The sequence below is a fragment of the Nicotiana attenuata genome, chromosome 2 (assembly GCF_001879085.1).
Source record: "Nicotiana attenuata strain UT chromosome 2, NIATTr2, whole genome shotgun sequence".
In the NCBI taxonomy this organism is placed as follows: Eukaryota; Viridiplantae; Streptophyta; class Magnoliopsida; order Solanales; family Solanaceae; genus Nicotiana; species Nicotiana attenuata.
Genome location: NC_031990.1, coordinates 65138180 through 65161633, shown reverse-complemented (window position 1 = coordinate 65161633; position 23454 = coordinate 65138180). Strand labels below are relative to the sequence as shown.

The 23454-nt window shown below is 38.7% G+C and overlaps 1 protein-coding gene across 1 annotated transcript; it reads right to left on the bottom strand.

Annotated features, from left to right (window-relative positions):
• Positions 488 to 10959, bottom strand: LOC109211734 (malate dehydrogenase, glyoxysomal-like). The gene is made up of 9 exons (XM_019375310.1): positions 10689 to 10959; positions 10016 to 10231; positions 3285 to 3599; positions 2372 to 2461; positions 2203 to 2286; positions 1409 to 1444; positions 1214 to 1303; positions 1035 to 1129; positions 488 to 929 (listed from the first exon to the last, which is right to left on the bottom strand). The coding sequence occupies exons 1-9, from the start codon at positions 10764 to 10766 to the stop codon at positions 857 to 859; spliced, it is 1077 nt and encodes a 358-aa protein (XP_019230855.1). The 5' UTR covers positions 10767 to 10959; the 3' UTR covers positions 488 to 856.

The following is a 23454-nucleotide window of genomic DNA, read 5'->3' as shown; positions in this document are numbered from 1 at the left end:
AATGTCCAACAAATTATACTGGCGCTATGTTCTACATTGAGAAAATTAGACAATAACACAGATTAACGCATTAAAAACAAATCAAAAATTCGAAAAATTAAATTTTTTTACTGATACTTTGAATTTTATGGTTTGAATTCTTGATCATAGAAGAAATTTAAATAATCAGACAAATTTTAGATAGAACTTACTTCGATTTGCAGATTGACGACGGAAATTTTGCTAAAACTTCGATTTGCAGATTGACGCATAACGATTTTGCTAACACTTCGATTTGCAAATTAACGCCGGAAGATTTTGCGAATACCTCGATTAACGCCGAAAGATTTTGCTAATATTTCGATTTACAGATTGACGGCGAAAATTTTCCTAATAACTCGATTTGAAAATTAATGCCGGAAAATTTTGTTAAGTTTTGCTAAAAGAAGAATTTAAGGTGAAGTCGCGTAAATTAATAAAAAAAGCAGAGGTATTTTAGTCAACAAAATATTACCGCACTAAATTAGTGGCTAAATATCGTTGACCGGTGATTATGTGGCTACATTTGATTGACCAGGCGAAAAACTGGCCATTTTTGAATTTTTCGCCTTTTAATATCTATATCAAAAAGTCCCCAACAAGACCTTGCTTCAAATGGATGTAATACTTTGCAAGTCTTAACATGCAATGGGGACTGTTATTATTTTAGATGACCAGATACTACATTTATTTTCTGCACCAAGGCATCAATCTATAGAAAAGTAGAACAGGATTTGCCCTTCAATACAACAAAGAGACTACTCTTATTTTCTGGAACTGCGGATTTGAGATATATGGCCACATAAAAGCATCTTTTGGAAGTCATTTAGCTGTCTGCTCATTTCTTTACAAAGTTAACACCCTTCTGAATACTTGTCGCCAGCTCTTTCTTTGCCTTCTCAAGCCCAGTCCTGCAAAATTCAGTACATTGAGAAAAATCTGACCAGTTTTTTCAATGAATAACATCATAATGAACGTGACAGTAATTTCAAGAGGCAATTGATCAGAATACTAACCTCTCGTATTCATTTAGGGGACCAAGGGGGTATATTTCTTCAACTCCGTTACGACCAAGCCGTACTCTTGATGCGAAAAATGGAAGCTCAGTCACCTACAGAGATGATTAACCATTACCAACTGTCATAAAAACCCAAGGTCTGTAGTGAAAATTCAGGAGAAGTTATAGATTACATGCCTGAGAAGACACAAAAGCACATTCTACAATGCCAGCATCTCCTCTCAATCCATGCAAACATGCGTCAGCAAATTTAACCGCAGCATATGCCTGTAATGTTAGGACAAACTTATGATTTGGCATCGCTGTGGATGATATGAACTGTCAACTGTAATACAAGGGAAAATGAAATAAAGAGTGCAAAGTTGCTCTAACCATAGAGAGAGTTGCCGAACCAGCACCAGCTTTTGCCTGCAAAAAAGAGCACCGTGTCCATTCAGCAACAAATGAATTCCACCAGTGGAGTTTAGCTTAGACAGTAATTTTGTGGTGCTATGACTGCCAAATAAACCATGACTGGTACCATCCAGAAATTTTCCTTGTTTACATTGTTTACAAGAGGAGAGTAGCAAGGAAAAGGTAGGAAGATGAAGAAAGACAGAAAAAGCAATTTAGGAGAGAGACTGCCGCTTATGGTAATGGAGTTGATGCACGATGCTGGCCAGGACTAACTGCATATTAGACGTGAAAGATAAGGACTGCTCTGTATCAATATACTACCGCGGGAGGAAGAAGGGAGAGTAATGAGATCGTTTCAGAGTAAGGGTTGAAACTCATATAGGTTGTGATTGTGACATCTAAAAATGCAATGTCAGGAAACATATGCCTGAACATTCTTAGAGAGTGAAATTTATCAATAACTGATTTTGCCAGGGAAGACAACCTGGATAAAAAATATGGTTTCAGAGACAATAGGCCAACAATTAATATGGAATATTTCGGGAAATAGTACCCTCTACCTGCCAGAAGATCAGCACAAGTTTCCAATAAGATCTGAAGTCAAACAAGCCTCTGCCAGTAGCTAGTCTATGGTAAGTCAATATAAATAACAAAAACATAATGCCCTAAGGTTTATGACAACTAAAACGCAGCGGTGCCAACCAAGCACAATAAAATTTCACTTTAATAAGCAAAAAGATCAATTTAACCAGTCTTCAAGTTCATCTTACCTCAACAACTTCAGTTCCACCATTTTGTATACGAGATGTTAAATATTCAGTTTCCTCTGGCGTAAAAGAACAAGGAGGCTTAACCTGAATCACATTAGACAAGTCAAAAAGAAATTCTACTAAGATCCCCTGAACCAGGTCAAATCAGTTTGAACAAAGTTTGCCAAACCTGGGAAAGAAGAGGTAGAATTGTAACACCAGCATGACCCCCCACAACTGGAACATCAACTTCCCTAGGATCAAGCCCCAAAACTTCAGCCTTCATGACATGAAACAGATTAGATCAGGCAGATAATCAGCATTAGATACCAAGCCACAACTGAAAGAGTGTTCAGTTGGCATGCACAGTTGCACACAACCATCGATGTCATTTTTGTGAATATTCTTGAGACCAATATAATGTTCAGATTTCAGCAAGGTTCAGGTATATATATACTCTCGCATCAGATGCCTGATAGATGAGTCTCAGAGCCGGAATATATTACATTACCTCCGAGTCCTTGTAATCTGTTTATTCTTGTACAAAAGGTCAAAATGCAACAGGTCCGTGAAGCATAAAAAGAAACAGTACAATGTGCTACTAGATTTTTAAAATGAACTTAGTTCAAATAAGTTGTACTCCAGACAGTAACAATAGTAGTTCATCAAAATTTTATAGGTTTGGCCTAACACAGATATTACGAGTAGCGGTGAAATAACAATGTATTTTTGAGAATCATTGGTTTAAAATTTATAAAAAATTGAATTTTCGATAAGATTGATACAAGAGTAAAGAACGGCGCCCATTAACATTTGAGCAAGTAAGATATTCAAGAGAAAATGAATAGCAGATGGATTTCTCGTTCAGGAATTTGGACTTCATTTTGGGACAGATCAAAAACCATTTTCTGGATGGGCTGATAACATGGTTCTAACAAATTTTGCTCAAATAGACAGTCAAGAAAAACACAGATAATTTGCTAATGATTGGTTCGGTTGTGTATTTGCTTCTAGCTTTTTAAGCATTGAGTAGATGCTCTGTTGAAAGGGATGTAGGAGGACGAAAAAATCACAAAAGAAACAGTTTAGAAAGCTATGCATACCACAAATGTATTGGCTCTGACAATATCAAGCATTGTCACACCCAACAGTCTCCTGGGATCAAAGGTGCCAGCCTTCTTGAAAACCTCTGCAGCAATCGGTACTGTAGAGTTAACAGGATTACTAATTATGTTAACAATGGCCTTAGGACAGCACTTGGCAATTCCTTCACATAAAGTCCTCACAATTCCTGCATTGATGTTGAAAAGATCATCTCTTGTCATGCCTGGTTTTCTAGGAACACCAGCAGGGATTATTACAAGGTCCATGCCAGTGAGAGCATCTTCCAATTGTTGAGGCCCTAGAAAACCACGTACCTGGAAATCAACAAACTCAAGTTAATTGTTTAAAGACATAATAATATCTCTCGTTAACTCTACAGTATGGGCTATATCTCAGACATAAGCAAGCATCGAGACTTGCAATGCAGAGCAGTGTTGTAAAGGGCGACGTTGGGGTTCGCCTTGGCTTGAGTTTGGGTCTACATACCCGAAGACAGCCATTGGGAACAAAAACATCACGAGCTAACGCCCCTTTTGTTGGCATATTAGCATCAATTTAACCGTTCAGATGTTTTGTCATCCAATCAATTTCCTGTTTACTATGTTAGTTTCCTCTTTCTTCTAACATCTCAGCAGATTATTCGATTTTTCACCATATATTTTGGTTGATTCAGAAATCACTTTATTGGGTCCTACCTAGAAGCCAAAAACTGTTTAGTAAATTTCAGATTAATCTACCCCAGAACACTTTGAAAGGACGGTTCTGCTTAATGCAATAAGCTGGTAAGGCTTAAGAACCAGTCAATCAACCACACCTTTATCCCACAAGTTTTATAAAGAAGCCTCTGTCCCAAATCAGTGGAGATTGGCTATATAAACTTCCTATTCATCCTGCTAAATTTAGGCACATTGCATTCCAATACTAAATAGTTTGCCCTTTAATGCAAAGTAGATCTCTAAAACTAAAAGTTCAAATCTCCCTGTTTTCCTACACAAATATAAGTCTTTAACCATAGCAAAAAGATTGCTCACAAACAAAGGATCTACTATGAGTGTAAACCTTACCGTTAACCTTCATTCCAACTAGTTCGTATCGCCTATATGAATCCTTTTACTTTCATGTGTTTTATTTCTTAATAGAGTCTACTAGTCACTTTTGAAAGATTGTCTGTCTTTTTTTGGACCAGTTCCCTCTACATGATTTTAGGTCTACCTCCTGTCCTTTACCGTCTTCCATCATATTATTGCACCTATGAACCGGTGCATCTGGAGATCTACGTATAACATGCTAAACATCTTTAAGAGACCACCTCTCTTTTTGTTTTTATAAAGGAGACCACCTCTCATGTTTTATTTATAAAGGAGACCGCTCTCCTTCGACCATTATACTTCATGCTAAATTGCACCCTTTGCTGAGATATGATGTCCAACCTTGTATAATCAAGCATACATCCATATTAACAACCGCATTTCTACGAATTCATCTTGTGGATATGTTGGGCCTTAGTAAGCCCCACATTCACTTGCGATAACATTGCTAATCTCTTAACTGCGCTGTAAGACTTACATTTTACTTTATGTCTATATGTATCTTCCTATCGCATAACACTAAAACATCAATCCCCATTTCAGTCATTATATTTTAATTCTATGTGCTATATCTTCATCTACCATGTCATTCTTTTGGAAGATTGAGCCTAAACATTTGAATTATCAAAATTTCAGCACCACAATCCTGTCTAATCTCACTCCATTCATTTTGTTTCTCCAATTCCTTTGAATCATTCCATTTCCTTCAACTGTCATTATATTCAAACTGCTTCAGTTGTATCTAATAGATACTAGGATTTCTCTATGCACGCAACAAGTATTAATGCAATTACAATAGTTATATAATCTTTGTCATTGTATACGGTCCCCGATTTCACTATTTGATCGAAACAAGAACACTGCATTGAAGAGCTAAGGCATTGAGTTCGAGATCGAAGTCTATTTCGAGATCAAGGTAGGTATCAATCGAAGTTAGGGAAGATAGACTTCGAGTAACATCGGGGATAGCTAAGTAACGGAAAGAGCGAGATATCCATGGTTGGTCGAGGATCGTGGCGTGAATCTCGGAATTGGTCAATCCACGGCGGTTAATTAGATGTTAATATGGATTCCTACTATAATTAGAAGCATACCTTATTTAGGACTCCTCTATTATATAATGGAGATCCTATTCATTTGTAAGGATGATTGACTGAAACAAAAGCAATATAGCTCTTCTTTTCTGACCCGTATTCTTGTTCATCAATTTATTCAATCTTTACTGTTCTCATACTGTTATCACCTCGAGGGTACCTTAATTGAAGGCTGAAGCTCTGTTTGCATACTGGTTTGGGTTATTTACAGTTCAATTCCACCTTTTTATTTTTTTCTGCTTATCAATTGGTATTGGATAAAATCACATATCCTTAAAACTACAATATAAGTTTAATTGTTATCCAAACTTTAGGGTAAACAGTTTGGCGCCCACCGTGGGGCTAAGGATAATAGTGATTGCCTAGTATTAATCCTCACAACACACATTGCTTTTACGTTTGTTCTCGTAAGTGTCTTAGCTTTCAGGAATCAACATGTCAAACTCTCAAGAAGTGCCCACTCACACAGACACCGGCATTGGTCTTCATGGAGAAAACGATAATGTAGCCGCCTCAGCGATCGAAGTGCCTCAGGCGGGCCACGAGGGAGTACCAGTCGCAGACCCCATCGATGTCAGTTCGCATGTTGCCCTAAATGCAAATCTGGGCGTTGATCCTGAAGGTAGCGTACGCAGGAAAGTTCGATCAGGTGGTCGAGGTACACAGGGCGGAGAAGACGGTGGAGTTAGCCTCCAATTGATATTTGAAATGCTACAGGCTCAGCAAGCCGCAATAGCGCAACTACAGAATCAGCATCGAGCACAAAGTGGGATCGAACCAGAGCCTGAACTAGAAACTATTCGCAGGGCCGAACCTATACCGGAGAGATCGAGCGCCAATGATTCGAGGACTGGCCCTGCTATAATGAAAATGCTAGAGGAGCTCACTACACGGATTGAATCAGGAGAAAAGAAAATCGAGGCAAATGATAAAAAAGTAGAAACATACAACTCCCGAGTTGACCAAATACTAGGGGCACCACCGATATTGGAAGGACTAGATTCTAAAAATTTCGTGCAAAGACCTTTCCCCCTAGTGCGGCTCCGAAGCCAATCCCCATGAAGTTCCGTATGCTCGAGATTCCCAAGTATAACGGGACGACCGATCCGAATGAACACGCCACCTCGTATATGTGCACCATCAAAGGAAACGACTTAGAAGATAACGAAATTGAATCTGTACTGCTAAAGAAGTTCGGGGAGACTCTATCGAAGGGTGCCTTAATATGGTATCATAACTTACCCCCTAATTCTATTGATTCGTTTGCTATGCTTGCAGATTCTTTTTTAAAGGCACACGCCGGAGCCATTAAAATTGCAATGAGGAAGTCAGACCTTTTCAAGGTAAGGCAGAAAGATAACGAGATGCTCATGGAATTCGTATCTCGGTTCCAAGAGAAGAGAATGGATTTGCCTCCGGTCACCGATGACTGGGTTGTTCAAGCTTTCACTCAAGATCTCAGCACTCAGAGTTCCATAGCTTCACAGCAGTTGAAGCAAAGTTTACTCGAGTACCCGGCTGTCACTTGGGCCGACGTACATAATCGGCATAAGTCGAAGATTAGGGTCGAGGATGATCAACTGGGGACTCCTTCGGGGTCCGTTTATCCTAGCAGGCCCATGGATAGGATCAAAAGGGACATCGATCGAGAGCAGAGGTCAAATAGAGATCGATATCAACCGTATAACAGAGACCGTAGAGGCAGCGGGTTTGGGCAAAGCTTCGCACGAAATAAGAGGAGAAATGATTGAGGTCAAAATTCACGGGGGCTTGATGCCGAGGAAGATCACGTTAAATATCTAAAATCCGAATAAAGGTACGACCCCGGTCTAATCCTTTCTTTTGGACAACCACTTGCAGGCTTTCGACAAGGATCCCTACGAAGCTTTGGATCTTAAAGCACGCGTTGCACTTTTTCCCTTAGACCGGTTTTTGTCCCAAATGGGTTTTTCCGGCGAGGTTTTTAACGAGGCAACCATTGTTCGTGCTAACTTAGAGCAATTCAACAGTATCCGAGGTTCCCTACAATAAGCCTCGAGCACTGGAGGGCATTACCCTTGAATGTCTACTTTGTTGCAAGGAAATCACTTCATGACAGCGGGTCTCGATAGGAAAATGTCGTAAGGGTCAAGCGGTCAGATGAACCGTGCCCGTATAGGTTACTCGAGCCCTAATATCAAACATGCGTGCATGTTTAATCATCTATTGAGAGAAGTATTTTTCCTTGCCGATATCTCATGCCTTTAGAAAAATTTCCTATTTTATACTCTTGATCTATTGTGTAAACAGACTTAAGGGCCGACCATGACGGAAGTTCGAACAACTAACCCCGCGTTTGTCCGAAAAACAAACGAAATCAAACTACTAAAATTTCGAGACCATAAGACCTTAAAGGCGACCCTCGATTTTACAGGCCACGGCCACCCCACTCGGTGACTGACACTTCGGGCAAGCTCGAAGTGAAACGGAAAATAAGCCCAAAGGGCGAGTTCCGAAATAAAGAGGCTACGGCCAAATTAACGCGGATCGGAGACGTCCGAAATCCGTAACAAATACAAAAGCCAAAGGGTTATCTTAACCCGAGTTCGAGCAAACTCTCACTCGGGGACTATCTATAAAGCCAAAGGGCTAACTTTACTTCGAGTTCGAGGAAATCCTCACTCGACTATAAAGCCTAAGGGCTAACTTCACTTCGAGTTCGAGCAAGTCCTCACTCGATCATAAAAGCCCAAGGGCTATTTTAACTCGAGTTCGAGCAAACCCTCACTCGAGGACTATCTATAAAGCCTAAGGGCTAACTTTACTTCGAGTTCGAGTCCTCACTCGACTATAAAGCCTAAGGGCTATTTCCATTTCGAGTTCGAGCAAGTACTCACTCGACTACTAAGCCCTAGGGCTACCCGAGTTCGAGAAAATTCTCACTCGGGGACTATCTATAAAGCCTAAGGGCTAACTTTACTTCGAGGTCGAGCAAATCCTGACTCGACTATAAAGCCTAAGGGCTATTTTCATTTCAAGTTCGAGCAAGTACTCACTCGACTACTAAGCCCAAGGGCTACTCGAGTTCGAGAAAATTCTCACTCGGAGACTATCTTTCGAGCCCAAGGGCTACCTCATCTCAAGTTCGAGCATGTCCTCACTTGGCCATAAGGCCTAAAGGCTATTTTCATTTCAAGTTCGAGCATGCACTCACTCAATCATCAAGCCCAAGGGCTACCTTACCTATCGAATTTGAGCCTAAGAGCTACTCAAACTCAAGTTCAAATGGTCATTCGGGGTCCATTGATCAGAAACGTTCGAGGACAGAACTTATTGTCGGTCATTACCATCTCAAACTTTGGACATTCAAAAGGAATTTTATGCTAAGGCGCTTTGACCCGCACAAAAGGATAACAGATTTAGAAGCCATGGAAGGGAAAAAGCTTTGTATATTCGTCAAAACCTTTTTACAAGGGCTATATGTCACGATCAAGAGTTCCTCGCAAGGACAATCAGCCTCAAAAGCAAAAAATTACAAAGAGCACGAAGCCTAAGCAGCACGATCCTTATCGGTAGAAGTGTCTTCACCCTCAGAATCTTCTCCACTGCCGGACTCGCCAGAGTTCTCGGAGTCCTCCTTGGGAAAGGCCAGCTTCCAAGCTTTTGTTTCCTCAGTCGCTTACGTCACGATGAGGATGTCGTGGCAAATCGAGGTAAAGATCAACGACTCAATTCGTTTCTTGTCGTTATACTCCAAAAAACGAGGGGACTATCGCTATACGGTAGAAATCGGGGCTACCCGATTTCACTATTTGATGGAAACAAGTACGTTGCATTGAAGAGCTAAGGCATTGAGTTCGAGATCGAAGTCTCTTTCGAGATCAAGGTCGGTATCAATCGAAGTTCGGGAAGATAGACTTCGAGTAACATCGGGGATAGCTAGGTAACGGAAAAAGCGAGATATTTGTGGTTGGTTGAGGATCGTGGCATGAATCTCGGAATGGATCAATCCACGGCGATGAATTAGATGTTAATATGATTTCCTACTATAATTAGAAGTGTACCTTATTTAGGACTCCTCTATTATATAAAGGGAGATCTTATTCATTTGTAAGGATGATTGACTGAAACAAAAGCAATATAGCTCTTCTTTTCAAACCAGTATTCTTGTTCATCAATTTATTCAATCTTTACTGTTCTCTTACTGTTATCACCTCGAGGGTACCTTAATTCAAGGCTGAAGCTCTGTTTGCATACAGGTTTGGGTTATTTACATTTAATTCTACCTTTTATTTTTTTCTACTTATCAATTGGTATTGGGTGAAGTCACATATCCTTAAAACCACAATATAAGTTTAATTGCTATCCACATTTTAGGGTAAACAGTCATCAATTCTGCTATCATCTCTTTTGACAACTCTATTTCTTTAACTACTCTAATTCTTCACTTCACAGTAAAGTTTTCACATTTATTGAAAATAAAATAATAATGATAATGTATACTAGTATATGCTTAAACATCCAGCATTTCCTTTTTACAAAAAGAAGGCGAATAGGGAGAGAAATTACCACGGCACCAGTGTCCATGTGGCTAATATCAGCAGTTACACCAGGAGTATTGGCAACATCATAAAGATGCAGAACTGAAACCAGTGGATTCGTTTTCATAAGCATAGCAAGTGGCTGACCAATACCTCCTGCGGCACCCAAAATCGCGACTTTGAATCCCGGAGAACCCCCTTTCGCCCTGCAATTAGCTCGGCTCAAACCCACACCTCCCTCCATCTTGAGCCCCAAATGCACGTATGTTTTTAAACACACAACAAAATCAGTATGTATGAATGATTGAAAACTCCGAGTGCAAAAACATACATAGAATTAGTAGTAAATAAATCAAGAAAGCATCATAGAGATCACCTTAGTAGAAGATGTGTTGGAAAAATATAAACTTACATTCCCGCGATTCTAATTTATATGGCTTTCTTTCCTTTTAATTTTTATATAAAAAAATGACACTTTCTTTATTTGAAAACTATGAACTTTAAACCTTTTTCATGACATGTTTACCACCACAAACTTGTAAGGGTACATTTGGTACGAGTCTATTTTTTTTCTTAAAATAAGCTATTTAAATTGTTGGATCCGCCTCGCCATTACTACTACTACTACTAGTAATTGATTAATATCTAAAGGAATGCAAAAATAGAATAGGAAAGGGAAGAGAATGAAGAGAAATAGAAACCTGATGAGAAGAAGGAGAGGGGTTAAGGTGAGCTGAGATGGTGGCGATTCGTCGATAGGTCTCTGCACCGTTCTGCATATTCTAAGACTTGGGCTTGAGAATTTGTGTGTTTGAATTATGATGAGAAAGAGAGGTAGTAGAAATCAAGGTATGTAATTGAATTTTGTTTCCAAGAGAAAGAATGAATTAATGCGTGCTGATTTATAAGTAGTGCAGAAAAGAGAAGGTGGTTGAGATGAAGACCGAATGATGACGACACGCTTCATTGAGATGCGTGACACTGGATTTATTTCTGAGCCCAGCCCCAGCCTGCCTAAAGGTTTATCCTCTAGTGAATCGTTTTGTTAAAATATCATGGTATAGCCAATTTTCACACTAGTCAATGAAAAATAGTCAGCATTTATCAAGTCAATAAAAAATAGCCATTATTTTGTTGTAATAGGGACCGATTCAGTATAATATACGGGAGTTCTGGTGCATTTGTGTACGAACTCCAGCATATTATGCTGGACCGATATACTTTGCTAACTCCTGTAAAATTTGCGGGAGACTGGAACACCAGTGCTCCAAACTCCAGTATATTATACTGGACAAGTATACTTGCTGGAACTCTGTAAAATTTGCGGGAGTTCCAGCATAATTTATGCTGGAACTCCCGTAAAATTTGCGGGAGTTCCAGCATAGTTATCCTGGAACTCCCGTAAAATTTACGGGAGTTCAAGCATACTTATGCTGGAACTCCAACTCCCGTAAAATTTGCGGGCGTATTTTTTCGGATTTTGAACCGTGTTTTCGCTCAAATTTAAAGTGGCTAAATTTCGATGACTTTTGAAACTTGGCTATTTTTCAACGACCAGTGGTAAATCTAACTATTTTTGAATTTCTCCCAATCGTTTTGGGTAATGGGTTCGGGCTAGTACCATATCGACTCGCTCTATTTTAATTTATGTGCTGTTGTTTGTTTTAAAAGAGTGAGTCATTATTAAGTTGTTCTTCATCGCTGGATCTCATGTCCAATTTAACGATAAAAATAACGATTTCTTATGATAAAGAATTAATACTGCTTGGAAATAACAAGCAAATTCCGAATCTGGATCATTTATCCTTTTTTTAGTGTACTAGTTTCTATGAATATGTATTGCACGTTAATACCGTATCAATTAAAAATATACGTTAGAGGAAAAAATTATTTGAAAAAACACAATTGATATTGTTATAGAATAAAGTGGTGGTATGCTAATATTGAAGATATTTGCAAATTAACCAACAACTCAATTGTAAGAAGCTTTAGTCATTAAAGTCATTGCAAACTAAGTTTTTTAGCACTTTTCTGGACGTTTTAAGAAAAATATTGCTAGAAGTATTACCATGTGAAATTTTACGAATATATGTTGAGTATCCCGAGTTTTATCTATGGGTAATTTTTATGAAATATTTTTAAGTAAGTCATGAGCCTTCTTGTCACGTGCTACCAATCAAAAGAGGCAAAAAAATTAATTTTTGTATGATTGTTGCTTCTACTCGTATAACTACTGAGGATGAAGATTCATCTATCTGTAGCTCAAGGTTAAAATTCTTTTACAAATAAAGCCGCGAATGCTCATTGTCGTACACATATGTGAGCGGAGATTCTCTTTATCAACCAAAAAAATCAACTTTTCCCCGTGACAAAGAACCTGCAAGTACATGATTGTCATTAACAAACTATATGTAGTTAGCTAAAGCTATATTACAAATGTTACAACTTATAATCACATTCAGAAAACATTAAACTTGACTTTTCACCTTACCCCGTTTCTATGCATGTATTCTATATGAGATTTCCTAACTACTATCACCATTGTGTTCGAGGACCAATTGAGCTAGAATAAGAGCCACATCACCTCTTATAATTATTCGTTATTCTTACGTGAAGTAATAAATCACCAAATATTAGATATGTTCGTACTTTTATAATATTTGTGAGCCGAATCTTTTCAATTTGTTGTCATTAATATAATTCTATAAAGAATATATTTGCCGTCTTTATTCTTGTTAATTTAAAAAATACTTGTAGTACTTGATGGGAGTCACCTTACAAATGTCATTACTTATTCACAAAATGGTTTATCAGCATCCAATTCTTTGATTGGTAGCCGAATTCTTCTAAAGCTCTAATCTTCTTTCCTAAAAAGATTATTCTTTAGATGACATCTGATGTTGCATAATAAATTATTCTAAATTTTGAGTCTTGCCTAATCTTTTTGTCGAAAATTTGTGATAACTTATATAAATACTATTTTAAACTGTCATAATATTTGAAAAATAATTTCCCTTTGAATTTTCAGAGGCAAAAATCTACTTTTTAATTCATATTATACAATCATTAACCTATAAGTTCAGCCGAATTTAATTTGTAAGTAATTAAATTTAATATAGTATTACTTGTTATTTTGTCTGTCAACATTATTGGGCACGTGAAATGTACATATATTTCACGTCATTATTACAAAGTCTTGTGTCAAAATAAGTTTTTAACATTAAGAAATAAACTAAAGAAACAAATAAGTTTATTTTTTAGTTGGATTAAATCAATTCGAATGATTAAAATCGATAAATCAAAAAATATTTAATAAATTTACGTGAATAATATATATATATATATATATATATATATATATATATATATATATATATATATATATATTGTAACGACCCAGCCGGTCATTTTGAGAATTTTAAGTTTCGATCAGCGGCATAAGATCTTGAGAAGCTTCATATTATGTGTATTGACTTCCGTGCATGGTTGAATTAGTTACCGGAGGATTCGGAATCGAATTGGAAGAAGGATTCTAGTTTTGGGAGCTTAAGCGGTGAGAATTTGACCGGAATTGGACTTTTGAGTAAACAGCTCTGGAATGGGTTTTGGATGATCTCAACAGCTTGGTATGGTGATTTTGGACTTAGGCGCGCGTCCTTATTCGGATTTGGAGGTCCGTAAGGTAATTTGAGGCATTTCGGCGAAAGTTGGAAAAGTTAAAGTTTGGAAAATGGAGAAGTTTGACACATAGTTGACTTTTGTGATATCGTGGCCGGAATGCGATTCCGAGAATTTGGAACAGCTCCATCTTGTCATTTGGGACTTGTCTACAAAATTTGGCGTCATTGCGGGTTGGTTTGAATTGGGTTCGGCATGGGTTTTCAAAGTTGGAAGATTTGGAAGTTTATAGTTCGATTCATGGCGCGATTTGCTTTTTCGATGTTGTTTGATATGATTTGAGACCTCGAGCGAGTCCGTGTTAGGTTATGTAACTTGTTTGTGTTTTTAGACAGGGTCCAGGGGCCACGGGTGTGTTTCGGACGAGTTTCGGATGTTTTGCAGGGTTTTTGAACATGTCTGATTTCTGGTGTTTTTGCACCTGCGACCTTGGAGCGCAGGTGCGGCTCCGCTTCTGCGTGAGCCTGGCCGCTTCTTCGGTTATGAAGGTCTGGGTGATTGCTCGCTTCTGTGGAGGATGACGCGTAGGTGCGAAGGCCGCTTTTGCGGTCTAGCTATCGCACCTGCGATTTATTTCGCTTTTGTGCCTTTCCTTTTCGCTTCTGCTGTGCCGCTGGTGCGGTTTCTTGTCCCGAGATGTGGATGTCCTGGCAGAATCCTTAAAATTGAGTGTTTGGCCATTTTCTTCATATTTTGAGTTTTGGACTTCGGATTTGGGAGCTTCTTTTGGGGGTTTTCAAGCAAATCGATTGGGTAAGTGTTCTTCACCTAGAATCTAACATATTCATGATTTTATCTTCATTTTTATCATTTGATTTGTGTTTTGAGTTGAGAAAATGGTGGGTTTTTGAAGAAAATGAAAAATCATGATTTGCGGGACCAAATGGTATTGGAATTTAATAAATTTTGTATGGTTGAACTCTTATCGGAATGGGTATTTGGTTTTTGTAAAATTTGTCGGGTTTTGAGGTGCGGGCCCGGAGGTCAACTTTGGACTGATTTTTGGATTTTGTTAAAAGATTGAGACTTTATGATCCGGGATAGTTTCTTATGAGTTGTATTTGTGCTTTGACGTTAATTTGGTTAGATTTGAGTCGTCCAGAGGTCTTTTCACCCGAGAAGTGCATTTTAGAGTATGGGTTTGTCGTCTTTGAGGTAAGTATCTTGCCTAACCTTGTGTGGCGGACTTCCCCTTAGGATTTGAGTCTTCTATGTTGATTGTAATCCGTGTACGCGAGGTGACGAGTGCGTGATCGGACTTATTTGTGGATATTTGGCCTTTTAGAGTTCTTAGGTCCTTATATTCACTGTGTATGAAGCTGTTCTGGATATGACTGAGTTCCTATTTGCTAGTTTCACATCTACATGCTTAGATTAGAATTTATTGCTTTAGGATTCACTCTTACTGCCTATTTGACTCTTATTTGACGTAACTGAAGATTTTGCCTCTTCTATAGTCATGCTATCTTTTCATAACTGCTTATCTTTAAATGAAATTGATATTGTCTCATCCTATAATTGTTTATTCTTAATCGGAGTGATGATTATCTTCTGCTGCTTACCATTATTTGAATTGTTTAATATCCTTCGCAATTACTCAACCTTGAAAGGAGTTTAGATAACCTATATCTTAGTTGACTTGCCTTTATTGGGAACTATTTGACTCGTGTTGGTTTTCTTATTGTGGGCTTGTATGTTGTGGGGTCGTTGCTACATGTTAGTCTTTTTCCCTGCTGAACTGTTCTTTTTATGCCTAGAATTCTTTACTGTGGTTATCCCTTGTGGACTGGTTCTATTGTTTCTTTGTGATTTAACGTTCTTGAGTTGATTTACTCGTCATACCTTGTTTTATTGTCATTTTTGTTGTTGTACTTGTTGTGGTGATGTACGAGGTTTCTGCCGTGCTGTGACTGTTATTTCTGTTGGTTGCGCTGCATATTTACTTTGGGACTACGGGATGGTATCCCGGTAGATCCCCATGTTCTGCATATTTACTTTGGGACTACGAAACAGTATTCTGGGTGATCCCCTGCACATTTATGTTTGGGACTATGGGACGGTATCCCGGTAGATCCCTCTGTTCTGCATATTTACTTTGGGACTACGGAATGGTATTCCGGGAGATCCCCCTGAATATTTGCGTTTGGGACTACGGGACGGCATCTTGGTATATCCCCCTGTTTTGTATACTTACTTTGGGACTATGAAATGGTATTCTGGTAGATCTCCCTGCACATATACGTTTGGGACTATGCGACGGTATCCTGGGAGATCCCCTATTATAATCATTGTGTTCTGAGCTGTGATTTTCATTGATCGAAACCCTGTGTAAACATCCTACATGCTATCCGTTCTTTTCCTTATGCTTACTAGTCAGTATGAACTATGTTAGGACACTTGCACAAGCATACACGTGGCTAAGCATCCTTATCGGATAAGAGGCTTCTTGATATTGCTTAGTATAGATGCCCACCCTTGTTTATTTGCCTTCCATATGAGAATGGCTCTATTTGGCACGTGAGTTGTCAGTATGATTATGAGGTGTGATGAGGGCACATGATGCCAAGCGTGAGTTGTCACAGGGTTACTTATATTCGAATATTATTTAGTTGAAAAGTTCATATTCGAAAGGTGTTCATTTTGAATGAACTAGTTTTGAAAAATATTTATTTGAAGGGAGTAAATTTCGAAATATTTTTTTATCACTTAAAGGATTTGACTAATTGATTGAAGTTGTCGGCTAAGTCCTAATGTGAAAACTGTCGTAGTTGCTGAGTTATGACTTGTCTTTACTGTATTGTGATTTCGGATTTGGTTTGTATTTCCGTTTACTTTTCTGTGTTCTTATTATGGTGTTCCGCTGTTACTTGATGCTTTCCTTCCTTATAGGAATTTTTGTATTGTTAGCCATATCGGGTAGTCTTTATATAGATACCATGTTCAATTGTTTATGTACTTATACTTGTTCAGTTTATTAGACTATTAGGTGTCTTTATTGTTCCTCGTCCCTACTCCAACGAGGTTAGTCTTGATACTTACTGGGCACCGCTGTGGCGTGCTCATACTACACTTTTACATATTTTTGTGCAGATCCAGGTATTGTTTGTTTGTAGCTGTGCGGAATTTTTGCTTCTTGCCGAGGAGACTCAAGGTAACCCTGCTGCTGCGTTCGCAGGCGTCGGAGTCACCTTCCTATTTTGTATTCACACTTGTTTCCATACAGTTGTGTTTAGAAGTTGTAGCAAAACTCGGTAGAGCTTATGACTTGTACAGCAGGTTTCGGGAAGATGTAACTCTATAAAGATATCTATATTGAGACTGTTAGACTTTCTTTATTATGGTTGATATTCAGTAAATGTTAGGCTTACCTAGTCCCTAAGACTAGGTGCCATCACGAAACCCAACGGAGGGAAAATTGAGCCGTGACAAGTTGGTATCAGAGCTCTAGGTTCATAGGTGCTACGAGTCATAAGCGAGTTTAGTAGAGTCTTGCGGATCGGTACGGAGACGTCTGTACTTTTCTTCGAGAGGCTACGGAACTATTAGGACAATCTCACTTCCTTCATTCCTATCGTGCGAGCTTATTGATCTCGGAGTTTGAACTTTTATCAATCCATCCTCTCACCGATGGTGGGGACACGATCTGCAGTTATCGATGACGCTGCTCCGAGAGTAGGTGTTCCCAGAGGCAGAGGCAGAGGCCGACGAGGAGTACGTGTCGCAGCTAGAGCACCTACCCGAGCAGCAGTCGAAGAGCCGCCAGTAGCTCCAGTTGGGGGACAGGTATTGGAGGCGCCTGTTGTTACCCTCGGTCTTCTGGAGACTTTAGCACAGTTGTTGAGCATGTTTGGTACATTGGCTCAGGCGGGGTTGATTCCGGTTGCACCGGCTACTTCACAGACTGGGGGAGGGACTCAGACTCCCGTCGCCCACACTCTAGAGCAGCGAGTTCCCATTGGTCAGGTTCCAGGTGTCATGGCGACGCAGCCTGTGATTCCAGTTCAGCCCATGGTTAGGGCAGCGGCATTTGAGGGAGGGCAATTTAGATTTGCAAGGTTTAAGGATTATGACCCTCCTACATTCAATGGTTTGGTTTGAGAGAGCGCATGGGTTTTCGTAGAGGGGTTCCATCGCATTCTCCGCACTATGGGTATTGTTGAGACGAGTGGGGTTGCTTTTACTACGTACCAGCTTCAGGGAGCAGCTTATCAGTGGTGGCGGGTATATGAGTTAGGTAGCCCGGCCGATGTAGCTTCACTTACATGGGGTCAGTTTTCAAGAGATGTTTATGAGAGAGTTTGCACCTCAGTCCCTTTGGAATGCATGGCGCGTGGAGTTTGAGCAGCTGCGCCAGGGCACTATGTCAGTATTAGAGTATGCCGTCAGATTCAGTGATTTGGCCAGACATGCACCTGCATTGGTCGCTACAGTTAGAGAGTGAGTCCGTAGATTCATTGAGGGGCCTAGGCACGATATTCAGCTCAGCATGACTTAGGAGTTGGAGTCAGATGTTTCATTTCAGTAGGTGGTAGGGATCGCTCGCCGGTTAGAGGGCATGTGGGGCCGGGAGCGAGAGGACAAACGAGATCAGGAGAGGGAGTATGGGGAGGCGAGGAGGCCTCATAGACCGAAGAGATCTGTTGGACCTTATTTTAGAGGCAGGGTGCAACGTGGTAGAGGTTTCGCGGGTCAGCCAGTTCAGTTTGCGTTTTAGGCTTCGCACCGTGGTTCAGGTGTTCATGGGTCACAGAGTACCCATACCACACAGTTCCCACAACTATGTCAGCAGCGGGGTATTAGGCAAGTAGAGGGTGCCCAAGAAGGGGAGGCCCGACTCGTTGATGTGTTTCATATAGTAGGCTTGAGGCCGCTACGCCAGATGATGTCATTCAGGTATGATTTTGGTTTGATATAGAGGAGAAACATCCGTAGTTCTTTACAGTTCTGCTTGTCGGGGCGAGTTCCCCTATTTGTTGCTCCGAGTATGAGTGTGTTTCATGATTAACACTCTCTTATGTGTTGCCCTTGGGAGGTTCTATGAGTGATAGCCCGTGTCTATCGTCTGTTTCTATTCATTATTGAGAATTATGAGACTAGTAGTAAATTCCTATTGTCCGTCTCGGTAGGCTTGATGTGATTTTTGAGTATTTTAGGCTACGAGCTGTGATTTTTTTGCTCCACCGGTATGGGGGAAAGTACTTGTTGTAAATTGTGACGGTAATTGATCTAGTGAAAGTTTCCAATTGGTTTGGTGTATATCCTACTTGTGATTTAGAGTTAGGGGTGAGACCCTCGTGATTCATGTGATTTGATATGTTGAAACCGGGTTGTGTACCACTGTGGGAGTTATATCAGGATGAGATCCTTGTGATTTGCTCATATGCTTTGATTCTTTTCTTGTTATATTGTTTTGTAGGTTAGTACTGATAGAAATTGTGCCTTTCGGGCTTGCTTGATAGTTCCCTTATGTGTTTCTCTTTTAATATTCAGTCATTCTCGTTCTGTGCTTCTTGAGTTTTAACTTGCGGGGTGTGAGCCCGGCGGTATTAGTTGTGACTTGTTGATTCGGATGTTGCTTATGAGGTCTTCGTGTTTCTTGCATCATTGTCAGTGTTATGGAGGTTTGAACAGGGTTCTATCGAATATGAGGCTAGTGGCCGGTGCAGGATTTGATTTAGGGCAGGTATTGTGATCATGAATGTTATTGTAGGCCTATGTGTGGTGTGTATGTTGTGTGGTTGTACTCTGTGGTTTTTGGCATAGTGGTTGCAGCTAGTTGAGACTGATACCGGATATGGATTTAGAATCGGGTCTCTTGGAAATGAATAGAAGGTGAGAATTTTGGCTCTAAGGCTTATTGGTATTCGTAGAAAGGCTAAATTGCAGTTGAGAGGGCATCGTCAAGCTTATGTGGATTGGGGTGATGTGGGATCACCCGTGAGTGTACGTTGGAAGTGTGCACTCAGTGATTTGAGGACTTCGAGGCGAATCTTGGCACGTTTGAGGACGAACGTTTGTTTTAAGAGGGGTAGGAGTAACGACCCGGCCGGTCGTTTTGAGAATTTAAGTTCCGATCACCGGCATAAGGTCTTGAAAAGCTTCACATTATGTTTATCGACTAGCGTGCATGGTTGAATTCAGTTACCGAAGGATTCAGAATCGAATTGGAAGAAGGATTCTAGTTTTGGGAGCTTAAGCGGTGAGAATTTGACCGGAATTGGACTTTTGAGTAAACGGCTCCAAAATGGATTTTGGATGATCTCAACAGCTTTATATGGTGAATTTGGACTTAGGCGCCCGTCCGAATTCAGATTTGGAGGTCCGTAAGGTAATTTGAGGCATTTCGGCGAAAGTTGGAAAAGTTGAAGTTTGGAAAATGGAGAAGTTTGACCCGCAGTTGACTTTTGTGATATCGGGGTCGGATGCGATTTCGAGAATTTGGAGCAGCTCCGTCTTGTCATTTGGGACTTGTCTGCAAAATTTGGCATCATTCCGGGTTGGTTTGAATTGGGTTCGGCACGAGTTTTCAAACTTGGAAGATTTGGAAGTTTATAGTTCGATTCATGGCGCGATTTGCTTTTTTGGTGTTGTTTGATATGATTTGAGACCTTGAGGGTAGGGCTGCTTATCGGGCGGATTGGGCGGTTATTTACTCTTAACGGTTTGGCTTATCGGTTATCGGCTTTTAAATGTATTAATCCGCTAGCCACGCGATAAGATATCGGGCGGATTGGTATCAGTTTAGCTCTTATCGGGCGGTTTATCGGCCTAATTCAATCTATACTGCGTGCATTAATATATATTGCGTGCATTACATCCCAAAGTAGACTACATTAAGGCCTACTGTTAACGCCTAACATATGCCCACTGTTAACGCCTATACATCACTGTTAGAGTCTTAGAGACACAGATGGATTCTAATTTAATCCTAGAAAACGCAATACATGAAAGACAAGTTGTAGTAGCCTCATAATGCTCACTTCAGAAGTTAGCACTAATATACATTTTCATTGTTGTGTATTTTAACACAAAATCCAGTTAAACTTAGTAGGAAATAAACAAATACACCGGAAGTCATACCGAAGTATGCGGATTCTGAATGTCACCAATGATTTGTGATGGTTACTTCATAGCTCTAGACTTTAATCTAGGACCATCAAAGAATCTGAATTTGGCAAAAGAATATATATATATATATATATATATATATATATATATATATATATATATANTTTTAAATGTATTAATCCGCTAGCCACGCGATAAGATATCGGGCGGATTGGTATCGGTTTAGATCTTATCGGGCGGTTTATCGACCTAATTCAAAGTGTGCTAAATTGTTAGGAATCAATTCCCTGCAAAAAGATTAAGAAGAAAATTGTTAGAACATATGATAAAAAGTTAAAGCAATGTTATACAAGATGAAAACTAAAGCTTCATGCTTAGATAAATGTGTCTAGAACCTACATTTTGTTGGCTCATCTGAGGCAAATTCCATGCAGACAGACTCATTTAACTTTTCCGTTGTTACTTCTATTATATAGAAGAGAGAAGAGGAGGTTGACCAAGGGCATAATGGTCATTTTAAATTTATTAGTGTATTTTTTGCTTGTATACTAGGCTCAAAAGTTTGGTTGTGGGTTCTTAATAACAGGAAAAACCAAAACTAACGTGCCCATAAACTATTAAATTCTTTAGGTGGACCCCACTTTCCATTCAACATTCACTATCTTCATTAAATGCATTACTTGATTGTTATTATTATTTTTTCAATAAGTACTTTTAACTAGAAAAATTATTTTTTTGATAATTTTATACTTCAAATGTTCACCTGATTAAAAATACTAAGGTCACATGCATTTATATATGACAATTCTATTATCTCCTTAAGAAATATTATTTATTTATTAACTATTCCAGGTAAAGAAGATTCCATTAAAAATGAATTAGTGATAATGTATGTAGATTTACATTCAAATATTATTATATCATTATCAATTGATATCATTTTATACAAAGTTCTCATTAAATTGCAATTTCAATTGGAATACTTCATAAAATTCGAAAAAAAATTATTTAAGGATAAAATATAAGTTTCAAGTCCCCTTTTTTATTACAGAATATAAAAAATTTGTTCAAATGGTATAATAAGTATCCCCTCTCTAAAAGGCCCTATGTGGAAATAATTTAAATTCTACTTGAATTATCATCTAAGCACCGTATAATAAAGCATTAAACTCGACACGTGTTTCAAAGTGATTGGTATAGTAATACGATTTCAGAAAAATTAAAATGCACGTATTGCAATAGATAAATAACAATACATGTAATCGTGGTTCTATACATATTACACAAAAGTCTATTCTCTTTCTTCTTTCCCTAAAGGCGTAGAAAGTATATAATTAACAATAGACCAAGAAATATTAAAAGGATGAAAACAAGAAGAGGAAAAAAAAAATAATTGGGCCCGTGCATCGCACGGTACATCATCTAGTTTTAATAAGAATCTAAATTTTATACACCTATACAGGTATATGCAAAAACTTTGATGTTGTCGTTTTTCCTTCTGTACTTATTTATATAATAGTATTCATACAAGATATTTGACTTTTAGCTTCATATAGCAATATTATTATTATTTATATTACCAAGGGTTAATTCAAGTTAATAAGATGTTAGCCATATGTTTGTCATAAATTATCTTGGATCTTGATGTAAAATACTTTATTTGCTAATATGAAGATTTGAGTAGTTTATTTCAAAGTTCTAGAATATTTCTTATGTTAAAATGTAAATATTCTTTTTTTTTTTTAAAATCTTTTACACGGATTTTATACTTTTTTCTACAAAGTTCAAAATTATCTAAGTCAAAATATTATTACTTATTTTACCATTAACACTTTTTGGGGCATCAAAATTTTTGGGGCCTAAAGCAAAGGCTTTACTAGCTTCACCCTTGAGCCACCCACGACATCCAGAGGCGGATTAAATGAATTAGATACGGGATCTCGTGAACCCAATAGTTTTTGTCTAGATCCGGTATTTGTATTGAAAAATTCATTAAATTTATAAGAATATTTAGCTTGGAACCCAGTCCGTTAATCCAGTTATTATTTTATATTAACTTAAGATTTGTGTAGGAACCCATAAACTTCAATGTCTGGATCTGACTCTATCTACAATGTACCTTGTAGCGTGCGGTCCTTCCTGCAACCCTGTGTGAACTTGGAATACTTTAGGCACCTGATTGTTCTTTATCCGAATTTGATAATTCTTTTGTTGGAAATGGAAAACGTAGGTTGAAAACTATATTTTTATTTTTATTTCCAACATTGATAGTATTGGTTCTTTAATATGGAACATCTAGTGTTTTAAAACTATATAGAAATGGGAGTACCAATCAAAAAAAACTGAAAAGGTCAAGATACTAAAAAATATAGGCAGAATAGTCTAAATGGCACCTATACTTATGCCACTTTGTTATGCCGGTCCCCAAATTTGATAATTTGCCAATTGAACCCTTACACTCCTTCAAACCGTGTATAATAAACGCTTATGACAGGAGGCTGCCAGTGCGTGTAATACAATCTCCTCCACGTTGGTTGCCACGTCAAAAATAACAATGTGTAGATGCCATGTCACATGGTAGATTAAAAATAATTAAAAAATAAAATTCAAACATTAATTCCCTAATCCCCACCCTCATTGATTTCTCTCTCCCCTCACGTTCTTTCTCCTGCCCATCTTGTTTCTCTCTCTTCGTGTTCTTCCTCCTTTCCCCTTCCAATT